Genomic DNA, 21,644 nt, shown 5'->3' with positions numbered 1-21,644 from the left:
CTAACCTGCCTTCTCTCCAAAGCACTCACTCACATTTCTAGACAATTTTTTTGTCTGCTGCCTACTCTCACCACAGTTTACAATATCATCAGCGAACATCATAGTCCATGAGCAGTCCTACCTAGTCCCGTCTGCTAATTTGTCCATTGTCATTTCAGACAAAAAGAGGCTAAGGTCTAATGCAGTTCCGCATGTGCACTAAATCCATGTAATACCACACACCTCACCTCTATCTTGCAGTCTTCGCACAGGTCCTCCACTCTAACATGTGGTACTAGAGCCCCTGTCTCGGGACCTTATCATATGCCTTGTTTTTTTTATTTTATTTAAGGCGTAATGTTCTTCAGTCATGACAGACCAATATGGGTATATAGCTTCTCTGACTGAGCCCTTTACTATGATACTTAATTTGAGTACACACATTCAAATTTGAACAAGGTTTTGTCTGCTGTTACTATGAACTGCAGGCTTGAATAATGATTCACTCTCATAGAGTGTTCCTTATCTGGCAAAATGTTGTTATAAAGAGCATATTCATTATAAAGTGTTTTTTGTAAAAGCCTGACATGTCAATTTCAACATTTCAAAAAATATAATTGACAGCTATATCATGTGAGAATTTATATTGGGAATTTCAATATTAAGTTTGTCTTGCACTGTTCAATATTGTCTTGGTTGACAGTTTATTTTAAGATACTTAATAATAATAAAGCAATAGAGTAATGGAGACAATATTCTTAATAATAAAACAAAGGTTAAAGCCTTTATGTTTTAGAATCACACACCCATTGTGCTAATATTTGGCATCTTTTCGAGTTTTCCTTTTCTCAACCAGCTGGTACTGATCACACATTTATTACACCTAATCCCTTTGCTACAATTGTGGAGAGTCGCAGCAGGTATGAGAAATGTGACGCTGTGTCTGTGGGGACCTTGTTAATCTGTCTCAGTCTCTGTCATCTGCCTTTGTTTTCTTGAAGGGTGTACGTTTTTGTGTGTGTCAGAGCTACAAGTTGGCACACCATTAAATCTTGGTTTACATTTTCTGATTATCTAAATCCTCTCATTTCTTAAAGTCATAAAATAATTGTTTTTATTGTCATAAGGAAGCATAACCTTTTGAAACATCCATTGCAGTGCCTCCGATGAGCTCAAAATGTTGAAGGCACACAAATCTGGATTTCCCACATTAAAATGCAAAGTAACCACAGTGTGTCGAGACTGTAGATTTTGAAGAAGTTATCAAGAAAAGTCTCATTATTCTGGCTTTAAGTAAATATAACTAATTTGGTAATCCAAACTGAACTAAAACAGGAATGGATTAGTCTGAGTTATATCTGCCTTCAACTGTAATCTGAAAAATTATAATCTGAATATTTAATTTATGCTGCAAATATCATGTATACGTACCACTCTTTTGTCAGTTGTACAGATAATAAAAATAAAAAAACTCAGATGAAATACAATGTGCTACTGAGTAGGGTGATTTTGGAAAAGTACATATACTTAAGCCTTTTTGAGTAGTGATCTACTCATCTTTCCCCAAGCATCTAATCAGGGTTCTGTTCAAGGCATTTTTAAAAGATTAGTGTTGGAGTCCCTGACTAAACTCAACTCCCAGTCCCTGTTGTGTGTCTGTGATTTTTATTTTATTTTTTATGTTTTTTGTCAGCTGCACCGATATAAGCTAGCCAGCTGTGCCATTTAAAAAAAATATGTCCAATGTTGTTTCTAGTCCATGTCCAACCAGCTGTCCCTGTGAGCTAGCAGTTAAATTACGAGATGTTCAAAAGTTCACAAATATTATTAATACTGTTCAATATTGCAGTGAGGTTGGTTTTTAGTGTACAGTTCAGTGGTTAGTGCACAAACAGAAGGGAGGACCGAGGATTTTACTTACTTTTATTGTGTATAGTGTTTCCTGACTTGGAAATCAATTGTTGAGGTAATAAACAGTTGGACGAACACTCCTGTGTCTCTGGAATTTACTAAAGCCTATCACAGTTTTCCACTGATAATTCAATTCAGTTTATTTATATAGCGCCAATTCACAACACATGTTGTCTCAACGCGCTTCACAACAGTCAGGTTCATACATTCCAATTAATCCTAACCATTAACAGCGCAGTCGGAGTTAGCTTTTTATTCAAATTGGATAAAACGTTTTTCTATCTAAGGAAACCCAGCAGATTGCATCCAGTCAGTGACTTGCAGCATTCCCTCCTCCTGGATGAGCATGTAGAGACAGTGGACAGTCACTGGTGTTGACTTTGCAGCAATCCCTCATACTGAGCATGCATGTAGCAACAGCGGAGAGGAAAAACTCCCTTTTAACAGAAAGAAACCTCCAGCAGAACCAGGCTCGGTGTGAGCGGCCATCTGCCACGACCGATTGGGGGTTTGAGAGAACAGAGCAGAGACACAAAAAGAACACAGAAGCACTGATCCAGGAGTCCTTTCTATGGGAAGGAAAAGTAAATGTTAATGGATGTAGCTCCTTTAGTCGTTTCACCTAGAAAGAAAGAACAGATAAACTCTGACCCAGTTTTCAAGGTTAGAGTCTGAAAGAGAGCACATAGAGTTTGTTACAGTTAATCTCAGTCAATCGCCATGTGTAGGAGAGAGAAAGAGTTAAACACTAAAAGACAGGGCCATGTGGATCATTGGTAGAGGGTGAGCATTAAGTTGTTGCCAGCAGAAGCTCGGACGATTCCTCTCTCCAGAAAGGTGTCACAGGTAGACACAGAGCCAGGCCAGGTGTAGCTTCTAGGAAGAGAATAGAGAGAACAATGTTAAAAGCTGAAATAACAGCAAATAATGCAAAATTGGAGAGTAGTGTGAGAATGTAGCGAAGAGGGTGAAAGTGGTCGTTATGTCCTCCAGCAGCCTAAGCCTATAGCAGCATAACTACACAGATAGTTTCAGTTCAGATTATTTAGTTAAACGGCGCTTATTTACAACATTGTCGTCTCAAGGAACCCCACAAAGGGTCCCACTGATGGTCATTGTTATACTAAAAACCACAAGGATTTGGATACCTCTCTCTGTCAGACTGATTATAACCATTGGAAAAGAGAAGGGGTCATACAGGTAGCAGAAATGGAGGGTGTGTTTGCACCTCAACCATAACTGAGCCGGTTTAGGCTAAACCTGACTCCCCCTTACTCCAACCAATAGGGAGGGAGGAAGGCTCCCTCCCTGATAAACTAAGCCACTCTAACTATAACCTTTATCAAAAAGGAAAGTTTTAAGCCTAGCCTTAAAAGTAGACAGGGTGTCTGCCTCACGGACTAAAGCTGGGAGCTGGCTTCACAGGAGAGGAGCCTGATAACTAAAGGATCTGCCTCCCATTCTACTCCTAGAGACTCTAGGAACCACCAGTAAACCTGCAGTCTGAGAACAAAGTGCTTTGTTAGGAACGTATGGAACAATCAGATCTCTGATGTATGATGGAGCTAGATCATTAAGGGCTTTATATGTGAGGAGGAGAATTTTAAATTCTATTCTAAATTTAACAGGGAGCCAATGAAGGGAAGCTAAAATAGGAGAAATATGATCTCTCTTTTTAATTTTCATCAGAACTCTTGCTGCAGCATTTTGAATCAGCTGAAAGCTTTTAACTGCATTTTGTGGACATCCTGATAGTAAAGAATTACAATAGTCCAGCCTTGAAGTAACAAATGCATGGACTAGTTTTTCAGCGTCACTCCTGGATAGAATATTTCTAATTTTGGCAATGTTCCGGAGATGAAAGAAGGAAATCCTAGAAACCTGTTTAATATAGGATTTAAATGACATGTCCTGGTCAAAAATAACACCAAGGTTTTTTACTTTATTATCGGAGGTCAATTTAATGCCATCCAGGTTAAGTGATTGACTAAGCAATTGTTTTTTTTAAAAGACTCCGGTCCAAAGACGACAACTTCTGTCTTGTCTGAATTTATAAGCAAAAAATTTAAAGTCATCCAAGTTTTTATATCTTCAAGACATGCTTGTAGTCTATCTAACTGGTTGGTTTCATCAGCATTTATGGATAAGTAAAGCTGAGTATCATCAGCGTAACAGTGAAAATTTATCCCATGCTGCCTGATAATTTGACCTATTGGAAGCATATATATATAGTAAAGAGAATTGGCCCAAATACTGAACCCTGTGGTACTCCACCATTAACCCTGGAGTTTAACGATGATTTATCATTTACATGAACAAACTGGAATCTGTCAGACAGATAAGATTTAAACCAGCCTAATGCTGTTCCCCTGATCCCTACAGCATATTCCAGCCTTTTTAAGAGAATATTATGGTCGACTGTATCAAATGCAGCACTGAGATCTAACAGAACCAGAACAGACACAAGTTCATTATCTGAGGCCATAATAATATCATTAGTGACTTTCAGCAGAGCTATTTCAGTGCTATGATGAGCTCTGAAACCTGACTGAAACTCTTCAAACAGGTCATTGCTGTGTAAATGCTCACACATTTGATTAGCAACTATTTTCTCAAGAATTTTAGATAAGAATGGAAGATAGGATATAGGTCTGTAATTTTTCAAGTCATCTCGATCAAGCGAAGGTTTCTTAAGTAAAGGTTTAATTACAGCTAACTTAAAAGTCTGTGGTAAATATCCATTTACTAAAGATAGATTAATCATATCTGGTGGTACAAAACAACAAACAGAAGAGGTTTGAGTGCTTTGCAATTTGGATGAGGAAAACTAAGGATTAAATATTCAAAAGAGTTGTAGCTATTGATTGGTCTGGGACTAATCAATAAATCCGGCTGAAAGATGGTTGCCACTCCTCCTCCTCGCCCAGTAATTCGAGGAATGTGAAAATTTAAATAATTAGTAGGAGTTGACTCATTTATAGTAACATAATCCTCTTGCTGCAGCCAGGTTTCTGTGAGGCAAAATAAATCAATCTGATTGTCACAAATCAGGTCACTAACTAGCAATGTCTTTGAAGAGAGAGATCTTATGTTCAGTAAGCCACATTTAATTGTTTTATTTTTCTTTTCGGTCTGAGTTGTGTTTATTTTTATGAGATTTTCCTGATTTTCTCCTTTTAGATTATTTTTTAACCTATTTAATTTTGGCCATGGGCGAGACACTGTCTTAATAGGGTAATGGCTGGGTAGCAGTACAGAAGCTGCAGAGAGGAGTGTTAAACTACAACCCTGCTTCCTGGTCTGAACCCTGGGTTGTCAGAGTTTTGGAGAACTAATAAATTCGTTTTATCTTTAGTCTTAGCGGTTTGGATTTTGACAAATAGTTCAATGAAAATTGCATAAGCAATATAAAGTCGCTATAAAAAACTGATATAACCTTAATTAATCACTGTACTGTAATATTGATTGATTTAATTTGATTTCCTTAAAATTAAATTTTAGTTATATGTAATTTTGGGGACTATTATCCAGATGTGGTATTTACTCACTAACAGATCGGCTCTGTGTAATAACAGATTTTACCTGATTACTTTCACAGCTGAAGAAAACACTCAAAGTAGGAAATCAGTTCACACTTGAACTCGGGTTAATTAAACACATTACAATGTCCCCTCAAGATGACCGCTTCATATTCTGCAGAAAGAACACGGCTGAAAAATATCAAATGGCAAAGTGTTAAGGGTCTTAATGCTTCATGAACTGGCTGCATGGATTCCGGGAAGACTAGAATCAAATTAACACCATTCAAGTGTTCATATCGTGACCCATGCTGGTAAGATGGTTTATTTCAGGAGCTATTTTCAACAGTCTAACAGTCACCGATCTTATGTTGCTGAGTCTCTCAGAGGGGCTTACTCAGGTGTAAAAGTAATTTTCCAGCAATAGCCTTTCTTCCTCACTTGATTTTTCTCTTTTCTTAATTCATTTATTTAAAACAAAAACCATGGAAATTTAGAATAAAATTCCCTGTTGTGGCCAGTTCAATATTAAAGTTTGACCCAACAACTAAAATATTAGTATAATAGTCCTCTGATAAATTAAATGTTCACATTTCAGTACATGCACAGTGCTGTGGAAATGCATTTTCTCCACTACAGACAACTTCTAGTTTTCCTCTTTAGTCAAATATTTAAAATCAACAGACAAGTTTCAATATTAGACAAAGATAATCAGAGTTAAAACAACATCCAGTTTTTAAATAATGATTTTATTTATTCAGGAAAAGGGGAAATTAAAATTGCCTAAAGCTCTTCTGGGGCTTTTGATGGCATATTAAAGATCTTCTTTTTAAAGACTTTGCCATAATTTAGAAAACAACTCACTTGGTAATTGTTTTTCTATTACAACTTCTAGCTGACAAGATTATCCATTTCTCAAATCTTTTGGAAAAAGTATTCATAGTTTTATTACAAATCAGGTAGATTAACGCAGTGTCTCATGTGTCTGCATAGAGATTAGTCATCTCTTCATCCTCTGCAACTGATACAAGATGCTGCCACTCATCCTGCTGCTGATGTCAGCATATTTACAGCACCTGTTTTGGCTTTACTCCACTGGTTTCCTGTTCATTACGGGGCTGAATACGTTTCAATCAACCTATTGTAAAGTTATGTAGAAATATTTACAAAAAGATTTACTTGGGAGGCTGTTTACTGTGGATCCATTTCAAAATGTGATATATTTATTTTATTGTCTCATGATTATTATTAAGTATATAACAGTGCAAACCCGTTCTTCACAGGTACATGATGCTGATCAGTGGAAAAAACGAAGTGTACATGATCGACAGGGACAACACCGTCTTCCACATAGCAAACCTCGAGTTCCCCTTCCGGAAGGATCTGCGCGTCCATTTATCCAAAACTCTACTGGATGGGGTGAGGAGTTTTTCTTGCATACACATGTGCTCCTTTTGGCTTTTAAGTTGTTACATATTCTGTTGGATGTCTTTCACTTTCCAGGTTCCTGCCAGGACACGAGATGCTCCTTCCATCTTTAACTTTGTCCCATTCCTTTAATGCTCCCAGTGTTCAGCGTTGCAGAAAATTGACACCATTTTACAAATCTTAGGTGAAAGCATGTGAAGCATGTATCACATGGAAGCCAACGCGTACCAGTTTAGAGTGACAGGAACACGATCACGCTTGTTTTGGAGAAATTGCTTATTAATTGTTACACAGTTTCTGAGCGTGTATGTGTCTCTGATGTGCGCGGGGGGGCTTGATGACTTCCACATGTGCTGTAATAGCAAGTCCCAGCTCCCACTAACATGTTTGTGCTGCATAGGTCATGCAAGTCCCTGCTTCCCAAAGCAGCAGGTGCACAGGTATGAGTCATTTGACTTTTTTTTCCCCCCTTAGGAGACATTTGAAAGGAAATTGATTCTGCTTGGTTACATGTCGTCAGAAAAACCTGCACACGTTTGTGTTTAGTGGAACGGATGAGAAGATGAGAGATACATATCTTTTTTGCTTTAAATCTTTTCACCTTTGTTTTACCTTTTTATGCAAAACAGACTAATGTGGTGAATTTAGCTTCCACACACAGACAGGACATCTAATTGCAGTGTATATTGCTGCTCATTTGAAGGAGCTGCACGGAGGGATTTTTATGTTGCCACAAGGTTTGTTTTGACTACTGTTTATTCATGCTTTGATGCTTCTGGCTCTCGGTTTATAGAGGCTGTCCTCGGCTGTTTATAAGGAACTGTGAAAAAAAAGGCTTTCTCTGTTGTCTGTTATTTCAATCGTGGCACGTTAGGATCTTTTTCTCTATTTGCTTTTAGTAGTAGATTCTAATGATCTTGATATTTGTAGTTTAGACTTTGAATAATGCTGTCTTGTTGATTAAATTCCTGGTGTCTTTCCTCGGCTGCTTTTTTGTGTTCATGTGTTGCTGTCTGTCTTTGAAATGGTTCCATGCACCAGATGTATAGTGATGGCAGCCTGCTGCAGTTGCATCATTTCTTCTCCTCAGCCCCCTATGTCAGTGTTATGCATGCTCACCATTTACTTCATTTCTCCTCTCCACCAGTTTGGCTTTGGCAATCTATTTTAAATATTCAGCTGCCTTCATAAAACATACACCAACTAAAATGTATAAACATTTTTGTTCACACTTATTAAATGAGCTGAAAGCTATTTTCAAAGTTTAGACTCTTGAAGAGAATTATGCTTTTTCTTTTTTTTTGAACCGATGTTGCGGTAGTCAAAGAGAGATACTGTAAATTATGCTGCGTTATGGTTATCATACCTTAGATTAACGATTGCTAATGTTTATTGCAGCAGCTTAGTCTGATGCAAAAAGGAAACATTTTGTGCTCTTCCAAAGAGGACAAAGCTGCTGCTGCAGAGAAATGGATTTAAAATGGACCTGCATTTCCAAACAATACTTGGCAAGTAAATTTAACCATCTGTTGTCACTGCCCAATGTTTCCCTTTAATTTCTCAGCCTGCTGGTATGCACTACAGGCAGATGAGGCACTGGTGTGCTACACTGTTTTCTTCTTCTTCACTTGCTCTGCTATTTTTCTGTCTGTGTGAAAATAATATTAGAGGTTGATTTGAAAATCTACTGAAGACAAACCACTGAATATAAGTAAAATATGTCTGTTTGCTTTGTGTTTGTCTGGGTAAGATCTCCATCTCATATATGTGCTTTAGTTGCACACAGTCTCTCTACAGTCTTAAAAAGTCAGGAAAAATCTGGAAATTGAGTTTAGATACTTTTCCAAGACGAATACAGAGAAAAGAAGACAGAGAAAAAGATGGGAGTATTGATAAATATTTGCATTTCAAGTCATTTATACCCTTCCCTTTGTTTACTTTACACCTTTTAGTTGATCAAAGCAGATCTCTTTTTGCTGATTTAACTTAAAATATGCACAAGCATACACTTTATGGCCAAAACAAAAGTCGACACCAAAAAAAAAGGTCACACACTAATATTTCGTTGGATTGCCTTTAGCTTTGATTACAGCACGTATTGGCTGTGCCATTGTTTAGATAAGCTTCTGCAATGTCACAAGATTTATTTCCACCCAGTGTTGCATTAATTTTTCACCAAGATCTTGGATTGATGATGGTAGAGTCTGACCGCTGAGCAAAGCCTTCTCCAGCACATCCCAAAGATTCTCAATGGGGTTAAGGTCTGTACTCTGTGGTGGCCAATTCATGTGTGAGAATGATGTCTCATGCTCCCTGAACCACTCGTTCACTTTTAGAGCCCGATAATTCCTGGCATTGTCATCTTGGAATATGGCTGTACCATCAGAGAAGTAAAAATCCATTGATGGAATAACCTGGTCATTCAGTATATTCAGGTAGTCAGCTGACCTCATTCTTTGAACACATGATGTTGCTGAACCCAGACCTGACCACCTGCAGCAACCCCAGATCATGGCACTGCCCCCACAGGCTTATACAGTAGGCACTAGGCATGATGGGTGCATCACTTCACCTGCCACTCTTCTTACCGTGATGCACCCATCACTCTGGAACAAGGTGAATCTGGACTCATCAGACCATTTGACCTTCTTCCATTGCTCCAAAGTCCAATTTTTATGCTCCCTAGCAAATTGAAGCATTTTTTCCGGTTAGCCTCACTGATTAGTGGTTTTCTTAAGGCTACGCAGCTGTTCATTTCCAACACCTTAAATTCCCTTCGCATTGTACGTGTGGAAATGCTCTTACTTTCAATATTAAACATAGCCCAGAGTTCTACTGTTGTTTTCCTTCGATTTGATTTCTTCAGACAAAGTGTTTGCCAATCACAATCATTCAGGATTTTTTTCCAGCCACATTTCTTTCTCGAAGACGATGGGTCCCCACTATCCGTCCAGTTTTTAATAATGCGTTGAACAGTTTTGGTAGTTTGTGTAATCTCCTTAAATGTTTTCTCTGCTTGATGCATGGCAATGATTTGACCCTTCTGAAACAGACTGACATCTGGATGTGTCTTTCGACATGGCTGTTTAAGAAATGAGAAGCAACTCATTCCACCAGTTGGGGTTAAATAACTTGTTGCCAGCTGAAAATTAATCGCCCATGCAGTAATTATCCAATGGGAGGCTTGTACCTATTTGCTTAGTTAAATCCAGGTGGCAACGTTTTTTTTGGCCAGGCAGTGTACATCTATCATTCTGTCCGTCTGTCTGTCCGTCCATCCATTTATGTTCTTCCATCCATCCGTCCGTCCGTCCGTTCATCAATCCGTCCATTTATGTTCTTCTGTCCTTCCATCCATCCATCCATCCATTAATTCGTGCCTTTATCTGTCAAACCACACATGCCTATTCTCGTTTAGACAAGGATTCCTAAATGCTACAGCCAGAAACAACTCACCCATCACCTGTCTGTCAATGCATCCGTCCATCTGTTCATTTGTGTATCTGCATCTGAATTGTCTGTTTAAAGAATACTTGAATGCAACACTGTAAATGTAACATTATTTTACCAGAACTGTTTAATGCTGATCTCTCTAATCCCATCAAAAGAGTGAAGCCACATAATAAATTAATTTCTTCCTGTACTCTGTCATATTATTAGCAGTCAAATAATTTTTAATTGAGGGATTTTTCCAGTTCTGATTTAACATGTTATGCATGTGAGCTTAGATTTTAATGAGCTTCTAACACTAACCAATCACTGCTAACTTCTCCTAATGACATCCCCGACTTTATGGTTGGTTGATTTGGTTGATTTGGAAATAACTAATGGTAAGTAATGGTCTTTACCTTCATTTAAAGAATGCTGTTTCTCTTAACTATTTCAGGAGAGTGTAGTTCATTAAATGGAGTAATTGAGTGTCTGTTTGATTCAGAGCGGCAGCCCTGCTTTCTCTTACATCAGCTCAACAGTGATGACAGTGTAGTTTCTTTGTCAGTCAGTTGTGTAGCAATTCCCTGAAAACTCATCTTATCCAAGTGTCTTGCAGCACTGCTTCACCTGACATCAGCTTTGCATAATTAGTAAGCGGTGCTATTTCTGCGTCATGTCCCTCATCACCAGACTTACCTTACAGTCTTAACCATATATGCATGTGCGTGCACACACACACATACACACACCCCTCAATTCCATGCTATACTTGACATTGCTGCAGGCATACCCTTTCCTGAATCCTCCGGGGAGCACTCAGATTCCACCATCTCATCCTGCAGAAACTTGACTCAACAACACATTTACAGTTCCATGATGATAATTACTCACAGTTTGAAGATCTTATTTCCTCTATCATATACAATTGTTTGAAGGGACATGCGTCTTGATTCTGTCCTTTATCTTTATCCTCTCAGGAGATGATCATCGACAAGGTGAATGGTCAACCAGTCCCTCGCTATTTGATATATGACATCATCAAATTCAATGTGAGTACCCTGCACTTTTGAAAGTGGCCTCTTACCCTTGAAAATGTTTAAGGTTAAAGTGTTAGAGACCAAATTGGAGAGGAGGCTTTGATTGTTGAATTTGTGTTCAAAGAGGAATTCAGCAAAGGAGCTCGTGCTCTTTGCGTTTGTCTTCAGCAGTTAACAGCAAATGAAATATTAAATTATTGCATCATCGGTTTGATTGGTTTCTAATGGGGAGAAACGAATTTAACCTTAAGCATTAAATTCCCATCTAGCAGGCAGTAGAACATCCAAACTCTGCAGTGTTTGTTTAGAGATGACAGCTTTCTCAGTCTGCAGGTTGAAGTTGATAGTTGTTCTTGTGCGCATGCACACACAAACACACTTAAAGCTCCTTGCAAAATTATTGATATCCCTTTAATTTTCTCATGTTACAACAATTAGGGATGGGTATCTTTCACATTTGAACCGACAGGGTACTGATGACCGATTTTCAATGCTTTTGTGTGTGTTTATGCGGTGATAAAAGTTGATTCGTTTAATAATAAAATCTCAAAAAAAGTTTATTTAACTAATTTATTTCTTAATATATAAACTTTAACGAATATATCAAAACAGCATCCAACTGTTTGTACTGTAACATCACGGTGGTTTCACAGATTTCTTCAACATGAAAACCTTTAACTACCCACAGTTTTTTCTTAATAATGCACAAATTAAAACCCAGTTCCACGTATTCCTATTTCTGTCCTTTTCCCTCTGGAATAAATGTTTGATGGGGGCCCATGGAGGGCAAATAAGTTTAAAACAAATGAGCTAAAGAGGATGGAGTAAAAATAAATAAAGGTATACTATTTTACTGTTTTTACAAGTATCACAAACTACAAATGGAAGTGAAGAAACTTCTTTGCTGTGAACTGCAATTACTGTTTTTCTTCGTTTATCTTCCTTGTGCAGCGTTTTTTTTAAAAACCTAACATGTCAACTTTCTCGGGCAAGAGCCGAGCCCAGTCCACGAGTGTGATCTGCATTGCATTTTGAAAAAACGGAGTCGTACTTTCAAGCACTTTCTGTCAGCCATGCTTGCTTTGGTGACTGTAGCAGCGGCTACTGGCGTCATTACGCACTTGTGACTGCAATGCTGTGTTCATGTCCTTCAGTGTCACAACAGTGCGTTTAGGTACTGAAACATGGTACCGTCTGATTTTACTTGCATAGGTACTCTGTAGTACCAGGGGAATTCGGTCGGTACCTATAAAAGTACTGGATGTGATACCCTCATTTCTCATTTTATTTTACTTGGAATTTTATGGTAGACATGTTATGCGCAATATGCACTCTTATCGCAATAATGTTTTCCTCCAGTAACTATACTGTATACTGATTATTATTTTCCCTTTGATAGACCAATATACCATAGAGCATAATTGATAATTGGAACAAAAGGGTTTCATGGTTGAATGGCCAAGTCAAAGTCCAGACCTCAATACAAATAACAATCTGTGGCTAGACTTGGATTCACAGATGCTCACCATCCCTGTCAAAGGGAGCTTCGGCTATTTTCTAAAGTAGAATGGGCAAAACTTCTAGGCTCTAGACGTGTAAAGCTGGTATTACGCTGTATTTAAAGCAAACGTTGGTTTTACAAAGTATTTACCTGCGGAAGCTGAATGCAAAAACACGCCACATTTGTTCACATTTTTGTTTAATTTGTTTTATTTCTGTTTATACAGTTATATGCTACTTTGTGTTTTTCCCATATTAGGATCATAATGTTTGTATTGAATTATCATTATTCCTTGAATTAATGAGTTATGCACTTTTATTTAAACCTACTGTTTCTACTGTGAAATTACTTCCGACTTTTAGCAGCAACAAACCAAACCAAGTGTTTTAATTGCCCAAACAGCACTCTTCTGAGCAGTAAATTAAAGCCTCTGGTTAAGCAGTCTGATTCTTGGTAATGGCAAACAGGTGGACACAGAGTCAGCTTACTGAGCTTGCATTTTGCCCCTGGAAAGGCTTTGCTGTTCTTTTTAAATAGCGAACACCACAGGATAAAGGGTGGAGGAGGTAGCCATTATGTTTTATTGTCTTCTCCTTTACTCTCTATCGATCAGAGGAATCACATAAGCTATTTGGCTCAATGAAGGCTCCAGTGGTGAGAGGAATGTCTGCAGGATGGTGCAGGGGTTAGCATCTCCATGGGACTCACACCGAGCCATCAGTAAAGCGCTGTTATATTGATTCTTGCTTGCCATTATTGGCCTTCACCATTATCTGTGTTTGGCTGCGCCTCGGCACTCAGGCTCTGTCCTGGGAGAGGGGAGTGATGTTGCAGGAGGAAGAGGACACCATCTCTTTGACTCTTGCCCTAATATATCTCCTTATTTGTTTGGGAATTTGGGTGAGGAATTGTTTTGGGATACAAATACATCCATCCACCGAGTTCTTTTTACAGTGCTGTGTTCAAGTATTTGCAACCTTGCATGTTTCATTTGTTTTTGCATTTTTGTGATATTTAATGATATCAGTGATTGAGATTATCAAGCTAGATTTTAGTATCAAGATAAGATCTAAAAAATCTCTTTGCAAACAATGATTTTAATTAATAATTGAAAAAAACCACCTGGCCCTATGTGAAAATATAATTGCACTCCTTGGTAAATAATGAATTACTTTGATATACCAAATATTTTTGGTTAAATTTCACCAGCGGCGCACAGGCATGACTAATGCCAGATATGTAGAATCAAGAAATCACGTTAATAGAACTTCTCTGACAACACGGGACTCCAGCATATTATAGTGTGAGCGCTGCACAGAGAAAACAAAGATCATTTGGGAACCTACCTAGGAGTGTCTGGCCCACCCAAATTACTTAGGAGTGGCTCAATGACGTCTCCAGGAACTAAAGCGCTGCAGGCCTCACTCTCCTCTGATGAGGCCAATGTTCAAAATTTAACAAAAAGAAAGAGACTGAGAAATAATAGCACCAATGGAAGAGTTTTAATGCAAAAACCACCGCTGACCAAAACCGACATAATATGAAAGCTCTTTTCACATTTGACATCTTTATGATTCCACCCTTTGTTTGTGACCTTGAACTAAACAAACTTGGGTTATGCAGTTGGGCAATGAGCCAAAGCACACCAGCAGGTCCCACCTAAAACTAAAACCCAGCAAAATAATGGTTTTGGAGTTGCGTTTAAGTCTAGAATTAAATCTGATCTAGATGCTTTGGCATTCAAGCATGAATGGGCAATCAAACGGGCCGTTTATCCTCCACATGGGTCCAATGTAGGCTAAAATCAAACAACCCTCGTTCACAGCAATGTAAAACACTCACTTGCCAGTAATTGCAAATGTTTGATGACCATTGTTACCAACAGGTTTACTCAGCAACTACTTTTTTCACATAGGGCTATATAGTTTTTTTAGTTAGCTTTTTTTCCCCTTAAAAAACTAGATATGTCTAATATTAACATTTGTTCGAGGATCTGAAACATTTAATGAGGCAAAAAAGTAAAAACAGAAGACCTCTGTAAGGAGGCAAATACACATTTTAACTGCACTTTACATGCATGTGAAAAAAACATGTTTTGCTGGACAGTATAAAGTTAAGTTTGGAAAATGATGTCAACAATCTTCATTTTCTTTTACAACAGCCATGCTAGTATTTACACTCAAAACAATTGGATTAACCCTGATTGTCACTATAACCCGGAGTGTGTTTGCTGCTGCTGCTGTTCTATCTCTAGAATATTAAAAGACAAAGTTTTTTTACAATGTTTTTTCGGGTTGTCAGTCACTGTCATCTCCCCCACTGTGGGGGAACTGACAAGACAACAGAAATTACATATGTTTCCCATTAATTTTTTTCAGTGCTGTTGAAGGCTGTTATTTTGGACTTTATCGTCGCCCACACACTGAAACTTTGATTGACCTCATTAGTTTTTGTCTTGCTGAGATAATTTTGCTTTAGGTACAGAACTGGACAAGATAATTGGATCAGCTTGATTAACAATTGAACAGATAAGAGCGCACATGACACCAGCGGCTGTGGTGTCTTCTGTTAAGGACAGCTTTATTAAAATCATTTCCTGTTAACTGTCTATGAAGGTCTGCGTGAGGTTTGCTGCATTGTTGCTCTCAGACCCGAGCAGTTAAGTTTTAATTTCTCACCACCTTCCTTTAAATTTTGTAGCACATCAGAAACTCTGATTTGTTGTGAACTTTGACATTCAAAAGGATTGTGTCCTATTATTAGTGTTGACTGACAGTTTTCAGACACTTTTACACACTTTACTTTAAGCTAATGATGTTGTTCTGTTATTTAGGGTTCTGCACACAGTTTTCTAGAATGACATAGTATAATAGTTTTTAGGTGCATTGTTAAAATGCACATTTAGGCCAGACATTTAAGTGTGGCCTAAATGTTGAGCGTCACCTTCTCAAGACACTGGTTTTCTTTTTACTTTTACTGGAGTTTTTTGTTAGGTCCTTCCATTCTTCCATGTCAGTCCACGTTTTTTGCATAAATTCAAAGTGAACTTTTGTAATTAAAACATTGTTGGTAATGTAGGAAAATATGACTGTACACTGCTATTAACCCTACGCTTATCCGATATGAAGCATCCAAATCGACGTTAAGTTTGATGTTTTAGCCATTTTTTTTTTTAAAGAACTGTTTAATTTTGATTATCTGATCTAAAATCTACAGAATATATTTACTACACCTGAAGCATAAAGCCCTCCACCTCTGCAGCTGTGAGACTGACTCAAGCAAACCACTCCGTTCACCTCAAGTTCCATAAATCGTTCATAAAAGACATTTAGGCCATTCTGCTTGAGCTTTTATTTGTATTTAGCTGGTGATTATGACATTAGTGTTCAATTTCTTTTGCATGTTTAACATCAGGGTGTCGTTTTGGAGATTAATGAAAGGAATTATGTTTTTTTATTGCAATAATCATACTTTGGTGAATATTAGCTAATCATTCTTCTTTTTACGTGAGTAAATGGCATGATAATATGACATTGGTGCTCCAGGCCTGTATTTATGTGGTAAATTTACTAAAAAGGTAATGTGACGTTTGAAGGGAGGAAACTAATAAATCTTAATTTCTGTTTCAGAGTCTATAAAATCTGAAACTTGTAGCTGTATGTAGACATAATGATGAGGCAAGAATGAGTTTTTTGTGAGTTTGTTTCAAAAAGAAGAAAAGTCTGTTAAGACGTAGGCAGCCCTACCCAGTACTGCAGTGACTCATAGAAAAGCAGAATCACACCTCAGGATCTCTGATTGTGTAACTAGATAGGCCACTTTCATAAATCTCTAACTCTGACCTGTTAGTTTGAAATTTTCAAGACAAATCTGTCATGGCTTGCCAGACAGAGATATTCCAACTGTTACTTATAAGCAAGGTATGCTTCAGATTTTAATTTTTGGAGTAAAAAAACTTACATTAATCATCTTTGGTTCTGCTTTTTGTTATTTATTGCCTTGGAGGAAGGTGCTCACTTATTGATCCATGTGCTTTACAGGAAAGCTAAAGAGGAATTCTTAAACTGAAAGCCTTTTTCTACCCTGCTTTTTATTTTAGCCATCATCCCAGCAAAAAGGAAGCTGTTTTCTACAGTAAAATTCTCCCTTGGAAGAATAATTGTCTATACATTTTAAAAGGTCTGTTTTACCAGAAAATATTGCTTTTAAATGGAAAGCAGATTAGGAGATGCTGTCTGTTTGCAGTTACGTTTGCCTGGAATGTTTTTGTAAGAAACGTCTAATGGGAGGCAGCACATTGTTGATTGGTCCCAATGTTGATTCTGGTCACCAGTGTCTGCAGCTGTTTATCTAGACGTATGTACTGAAATCCCATCATATCTTCAGTCAGTCCTTTATCCTCCCCATCCTCACACTGAAGCAGCCTTTATTTTTGGTTTATGTGTACTGTTAGTCAAGCTTTCTCCAAAAAATGTTATAAATATATAAACTGGGGATGTCCTCCACAGGATTTTTTGGTCTACTTCAAGTCATTTAAGATTAGGCACAGTGTTATTCTTGATCACCCCTAAGAACAACTAGTTCTACATTCAGTTCACACATTGAGAACTTAAATAATTTATCTTAATACAGTAGTTCACCTCCTAAACATAATATACTAAGATCATAGTGAAAATGAATTTGTTTTAGGTTTCAGTTTACGTATGTAAATAAAGGCCTTTAAAAATACAATTAAGCACATAATTGTTCATACCCCTGGCAGATTTAGTTTTAGGGTTCTGTTTGTTTCTGAAAGGACACTACACAGCCATCTCTCAAAACATCATAAGACAAAAGGTATACTTCTTTTAAATAATTTAAGTTTTTATTAACATTTTATGAAAATGTATACTCTTCTTTTTTGGTATACTAATCCAACATTTGCTGACAAGCTTTTTTTGAAGTTTTCACTGGTAATTTCACTTGTGACTCAATGTAAAAGATAAATAGTATTTTTCCAGTTAGTCGCCGGTGAAAGACCTCTAGGTTTTGAAAGGTCCAAACCAGTGGTGTCATCATCAGTAAAAAAGTACTTGCAGTCCAAATAATTTATGTCTGTCAGTGTGTCTGTCTGTCTGTCTCTATATATCTCTATATCTATATATCTTATCTATATAAATATATATAGATAGATACATATCTCTATAAAATCTCACTACACATTTGCCTTATTAAAATAATAGCATCGACTATGCAAATTCTTTTGGCCTTGATTAAACAAAATAGCAAACATTTCAGTATTCCCATCTATAAGAGTAAAAGTCACTGGATAGCTGTTATTAATAGACAAATACTTTGTTTTCTACCTAATATTTTCCCCTGTAAGAAGATTTCAATATTCTAGGAATAATTTTGCCCTATTTAAAAATAAAAGGTCTCCATCTGCATCAACCACCTGTGCTTGGAGGCAAAATTTCTGTCTTTCTTGGATTGCCGTCTGTGTCCATACAAAATCAGTCCAGGGGCCACAAATGGCTCTCTGGCCACACTTTGGACACCCCTGGTCTTTGCAGCTAAGCCCCAAATGTTTCACACCTCTGTTAGATTTAGGTGTAAAAGTATTGTCAATAAACCAAGAAGTTCGTTTCTGATTGAAATTGAGATATGCATCTCAATTTAGACAATAACAAAGTCTTAAAGACGTAATTTTTTTGTTTTTAATTAAAAAAATGGCAGGCGAATAATTATTGATACCTTTTAAGTAATCAATGGAAACATCTTTCTTATTATTACATAAAACAAACCCTCATTTTAATTGCTGACTAGCTTTTAAGATATTTCCACTGGTATTTTGATGTTTGGTGATGAGCTCCAAGTCTTTTAGAAGGCCTACCTGCCATCACCCTCATCTGTTGCTAACTCCACAGATTCTCTATCAGTTTTGTCGGGGCGCCGGCTGGACTGCTTCAAACATTTATATTACTTCCAGTCAGAAGAAACATTTTGGGAAAATAAGGTTTGCACCTAAATATGTTAAGGATATGAACCTACAAAAGTATCCACCATTGGCATTTTACCTATTTTGTTACATTTCAACTTGTAATTTAAATGTGTTGTAATCTTATTTTATGTGATGGATCTGCACAAAATAGTCACCTTTTCTGAAAGGCCCCAGAGGCGTCAACACCATGAAGCAAGAGCCATCACACCATGAAGATCCGGGAGCTCCAAACAAGTTGCGGACAAAGTTGTTGAGAAGTTCAAGTCAGGGTGGGGTTATAAAAAAATCCAAATCTTTGTCATTCCCCAGAGCCCCATTAAATCCATCATTCTTCAAATGGAAAGAACATGATACAGTTAAGCACACCAAGTTTTCTGTTACTTTAACAGTTATTATGAGAGAAATGTATTTTTTAAAATATTTTATAAATAAAAAATAAAATACATCTTTCAAGTTATAGACATGCTGAGTAAATGAAATGGTGTACACTTTCAAACAATCCATTTTAATTCCAAGTGCCAAGGGTGGTGAACACTTTTGGAAGATACTGAAGTTCTTGCTCATTTTTTGGTTTTTGTTGTTTATTATTTTTTATGAAACATAGTCTTGAAACATTTACAGATCACAATTTTGTGTCGTTTATAAAAAGCTCAATTATATTTGTGTAACTCTTTCCTGATCTTGTTCACATGTAGTGTGTTTTATGGCTAAATTTTAAAGCTCCTCTCATCCACATTGGCTTGTTTTAGGCGTCAGAAAGTGAAACTAGTTTGAAATGTGAGGGGGCTTTTTTTTTTGGGGGGGTTTTTGTATTTTATTTTGACCAGCCTTAAAGCCACACAAGGCTGATGTTACTCTCTGTTAACATTTTAGCACAGCTGCTGTCATTATCTTCCCTCGCGTAATTAAAAAGATCAAATCTGTGCCGTTATTTTTTGTACTTAACTCTAAGCCTAACCTCTGCAATACTCAAAATGTGAAGGTAAATGTCTCTGCTGTAGCTAAAAATCTGCTGCAGCGCTCACTCCCCGATAGAGCTCCATATCTCATAACTATAATTTTTTTTTTTTTAATAGTTTTATGATGAATGGTATAGTCTTATAATAAGTTTAAAGGCGAGGATTATTAATAACTGGGCCACACCATGAACAATATTAGCCCAACAGCCTGAATCGATCTATGCACAGATACCCACATACTCTGCAAGTAAAAATGTTGTATGATTTTTTTTTTTAAACTGGCTTTGCAAAATTTAGCTGCATGCCTCTGTGTGATGCTGTTTGGAAGTTTTTTCAGGGACAACAATATAAACATTTAAATATGCCCTAATTGAGACTGTTTATCAAGCAATTGTTTTATAAACCAACTAAATTAATATTATTTTTTATTATATCACAATATTGGGGGAGACTCGAATCTGATGGAAAATTCTGGATTTTAACTTGCCCTCACCTTTATTTATTAGTTGTTTTGTTACATCTGCCAATGAAGCAATGATGAAAGTTTGAGAGAGCGTACTTATTGGAAATGTCAACGAATGTCTTGCATAAAGAAATTCTGATTGAAACAGCATATGTGTAATGTAAGAGCAGAGTCCCCTCAATGGATATGGAATCAATATTAGAGTTGACGAAAGCATGTCTTTGTAATTTTCTATTTGCTATGTCAATCTCAGTTTATTGCTACTCTGTCAGATATGGTTAATCATGTTCTTGTCAAACACTGCTTCAGTGCTTTTTTTTAAATCACACTGAATGCCTGCGTTAAATATATGTTCCCAGACAGACACATACAGCCCTTAGAACCACAACACACACAGATAAATCAAGAGATCGCTGTGATTTCAATAATAAAACCGAGCTTCTTTCCCCAGTGATGTTTTCTTAACAGGATTCTTCTATGCTGTGTTTTCCTTTCGAGCTGGCGTGGATAACACAAGCCTTGAATCATCCACACTTACATCTTGTCCTTTCCTGATGACAGAGCTGACAGATGGTGCTAAATGTGTGGGACATGATACCAGCTGTTGCTCCAGGAGAAAGTAGTGCTGTTACTGCTGTCACCTTGTACGGAAAACAAGCAAGTTATGGTTGTCCATGAAAAGTTTTTAAGTTGGCTTAAAGATTGATCAGCAACATTGTCTAAACATTTATCAAAATGCTATGATTGAACTTTCAGCAAACATTTGGCTAATTTTTCACCTAGCAGACACAAAGATACATGGGAAATCCCTATTAAATACAGTATGTACAAAGTACAAATTTATTCAACATTTCATGAGGATTACCAATTGTTGGCCTTGAGTTCTTACATGTTTTTTTTTTCCTAATTATGAAGGTTTCTATTCTTAGTGTTTCGATAGCATTGTTAAATCATGATCTATTTTTCCAGGCAATAATCCAAGCTCCTTATATCAGTGTGTTACATATCAAAATGCACTCTCACTGTTAAGCACACAGATGCCACAAATGGTCATTTTACCCAAAAGCTGAAAAATTGAAATGCATTTTTGCCATTTTTGTAAATTTCTTATGGGGGAAAAACACAAGTGTTATTGTATCTTGAAATAGTTTCCTTAACTTTTAGATTTGCAAAAGCAGAATATTTCAACATTTAGTACAGACATGTAAAATAAAGGCACAAAATTGGGTTTGGTAATATTGCTAATTGAAAAGTGACTTTTACCCCTTAATCATCGTAGAGCTTTTGCATTTTTCAGCTCCGCACTCTACATAAAGTGACCTGCAAAAGTATTCTCTTCTCTCGGCATGTTTTGTTGCCTCACAACCTGAAATTCAAATGGAATGTTTGAAAGTTTGCTCCATTTCACTTAAAGAACATACTTACAACCTCAAAGA

At 37.1% G+C, this 21,644-nt stretch overlaps 1 protein-coding gene across 1 annotated transcript in view; it reads left to right on the top strand.

Annotated features, from left to right (window-relative positions):
* rngtt (RNA guanylyltransferase and 5'-phosphatase) overlaps positions 1 to 21,644 on the top strand; it is a 124,475-nt gene that overhangs the window by 26,771 nt on the left and 76,060 nt on the right. Inside the window, exons 9-10 of the mRNA XM_047388514.1 lie at positions 6,692 to 6,827; positions 11,246 to 11,317. Coding sequence (XP_047244470.1) covers positions 6,692 to 6,827; positions 11,246 to 11,317 — 208 coding nt within the window. The remainder of the gene's footprint in view (positions 1 to 6,691; positions 6,828 to 11,245; positions 11,318 to 21,644) is intronic.

Source organism: Girardinichthys multiradiatus, chromosome 15, assembly GCF_021462225.1.
Source record: "Girardinichthys multiradiatus isolate DD_20200921_A chromosome 15, DD_fGirMul_XY1, whole genome shotgun sequence".
Classification (NCBI taxonomy): domain Eukaryota; kingdom Metazoa; phylum Chordata; class Actinopteri; order Cyprinodontiformes; family Goodeidae; genus Girardinichthys; species Girardinichthys multiradiatus.
The sequence above is the reverse complement of the archived record's forward strand: the minus strand, read 5'-3'. Positions and strand labels throughout refer to the sequence as shown.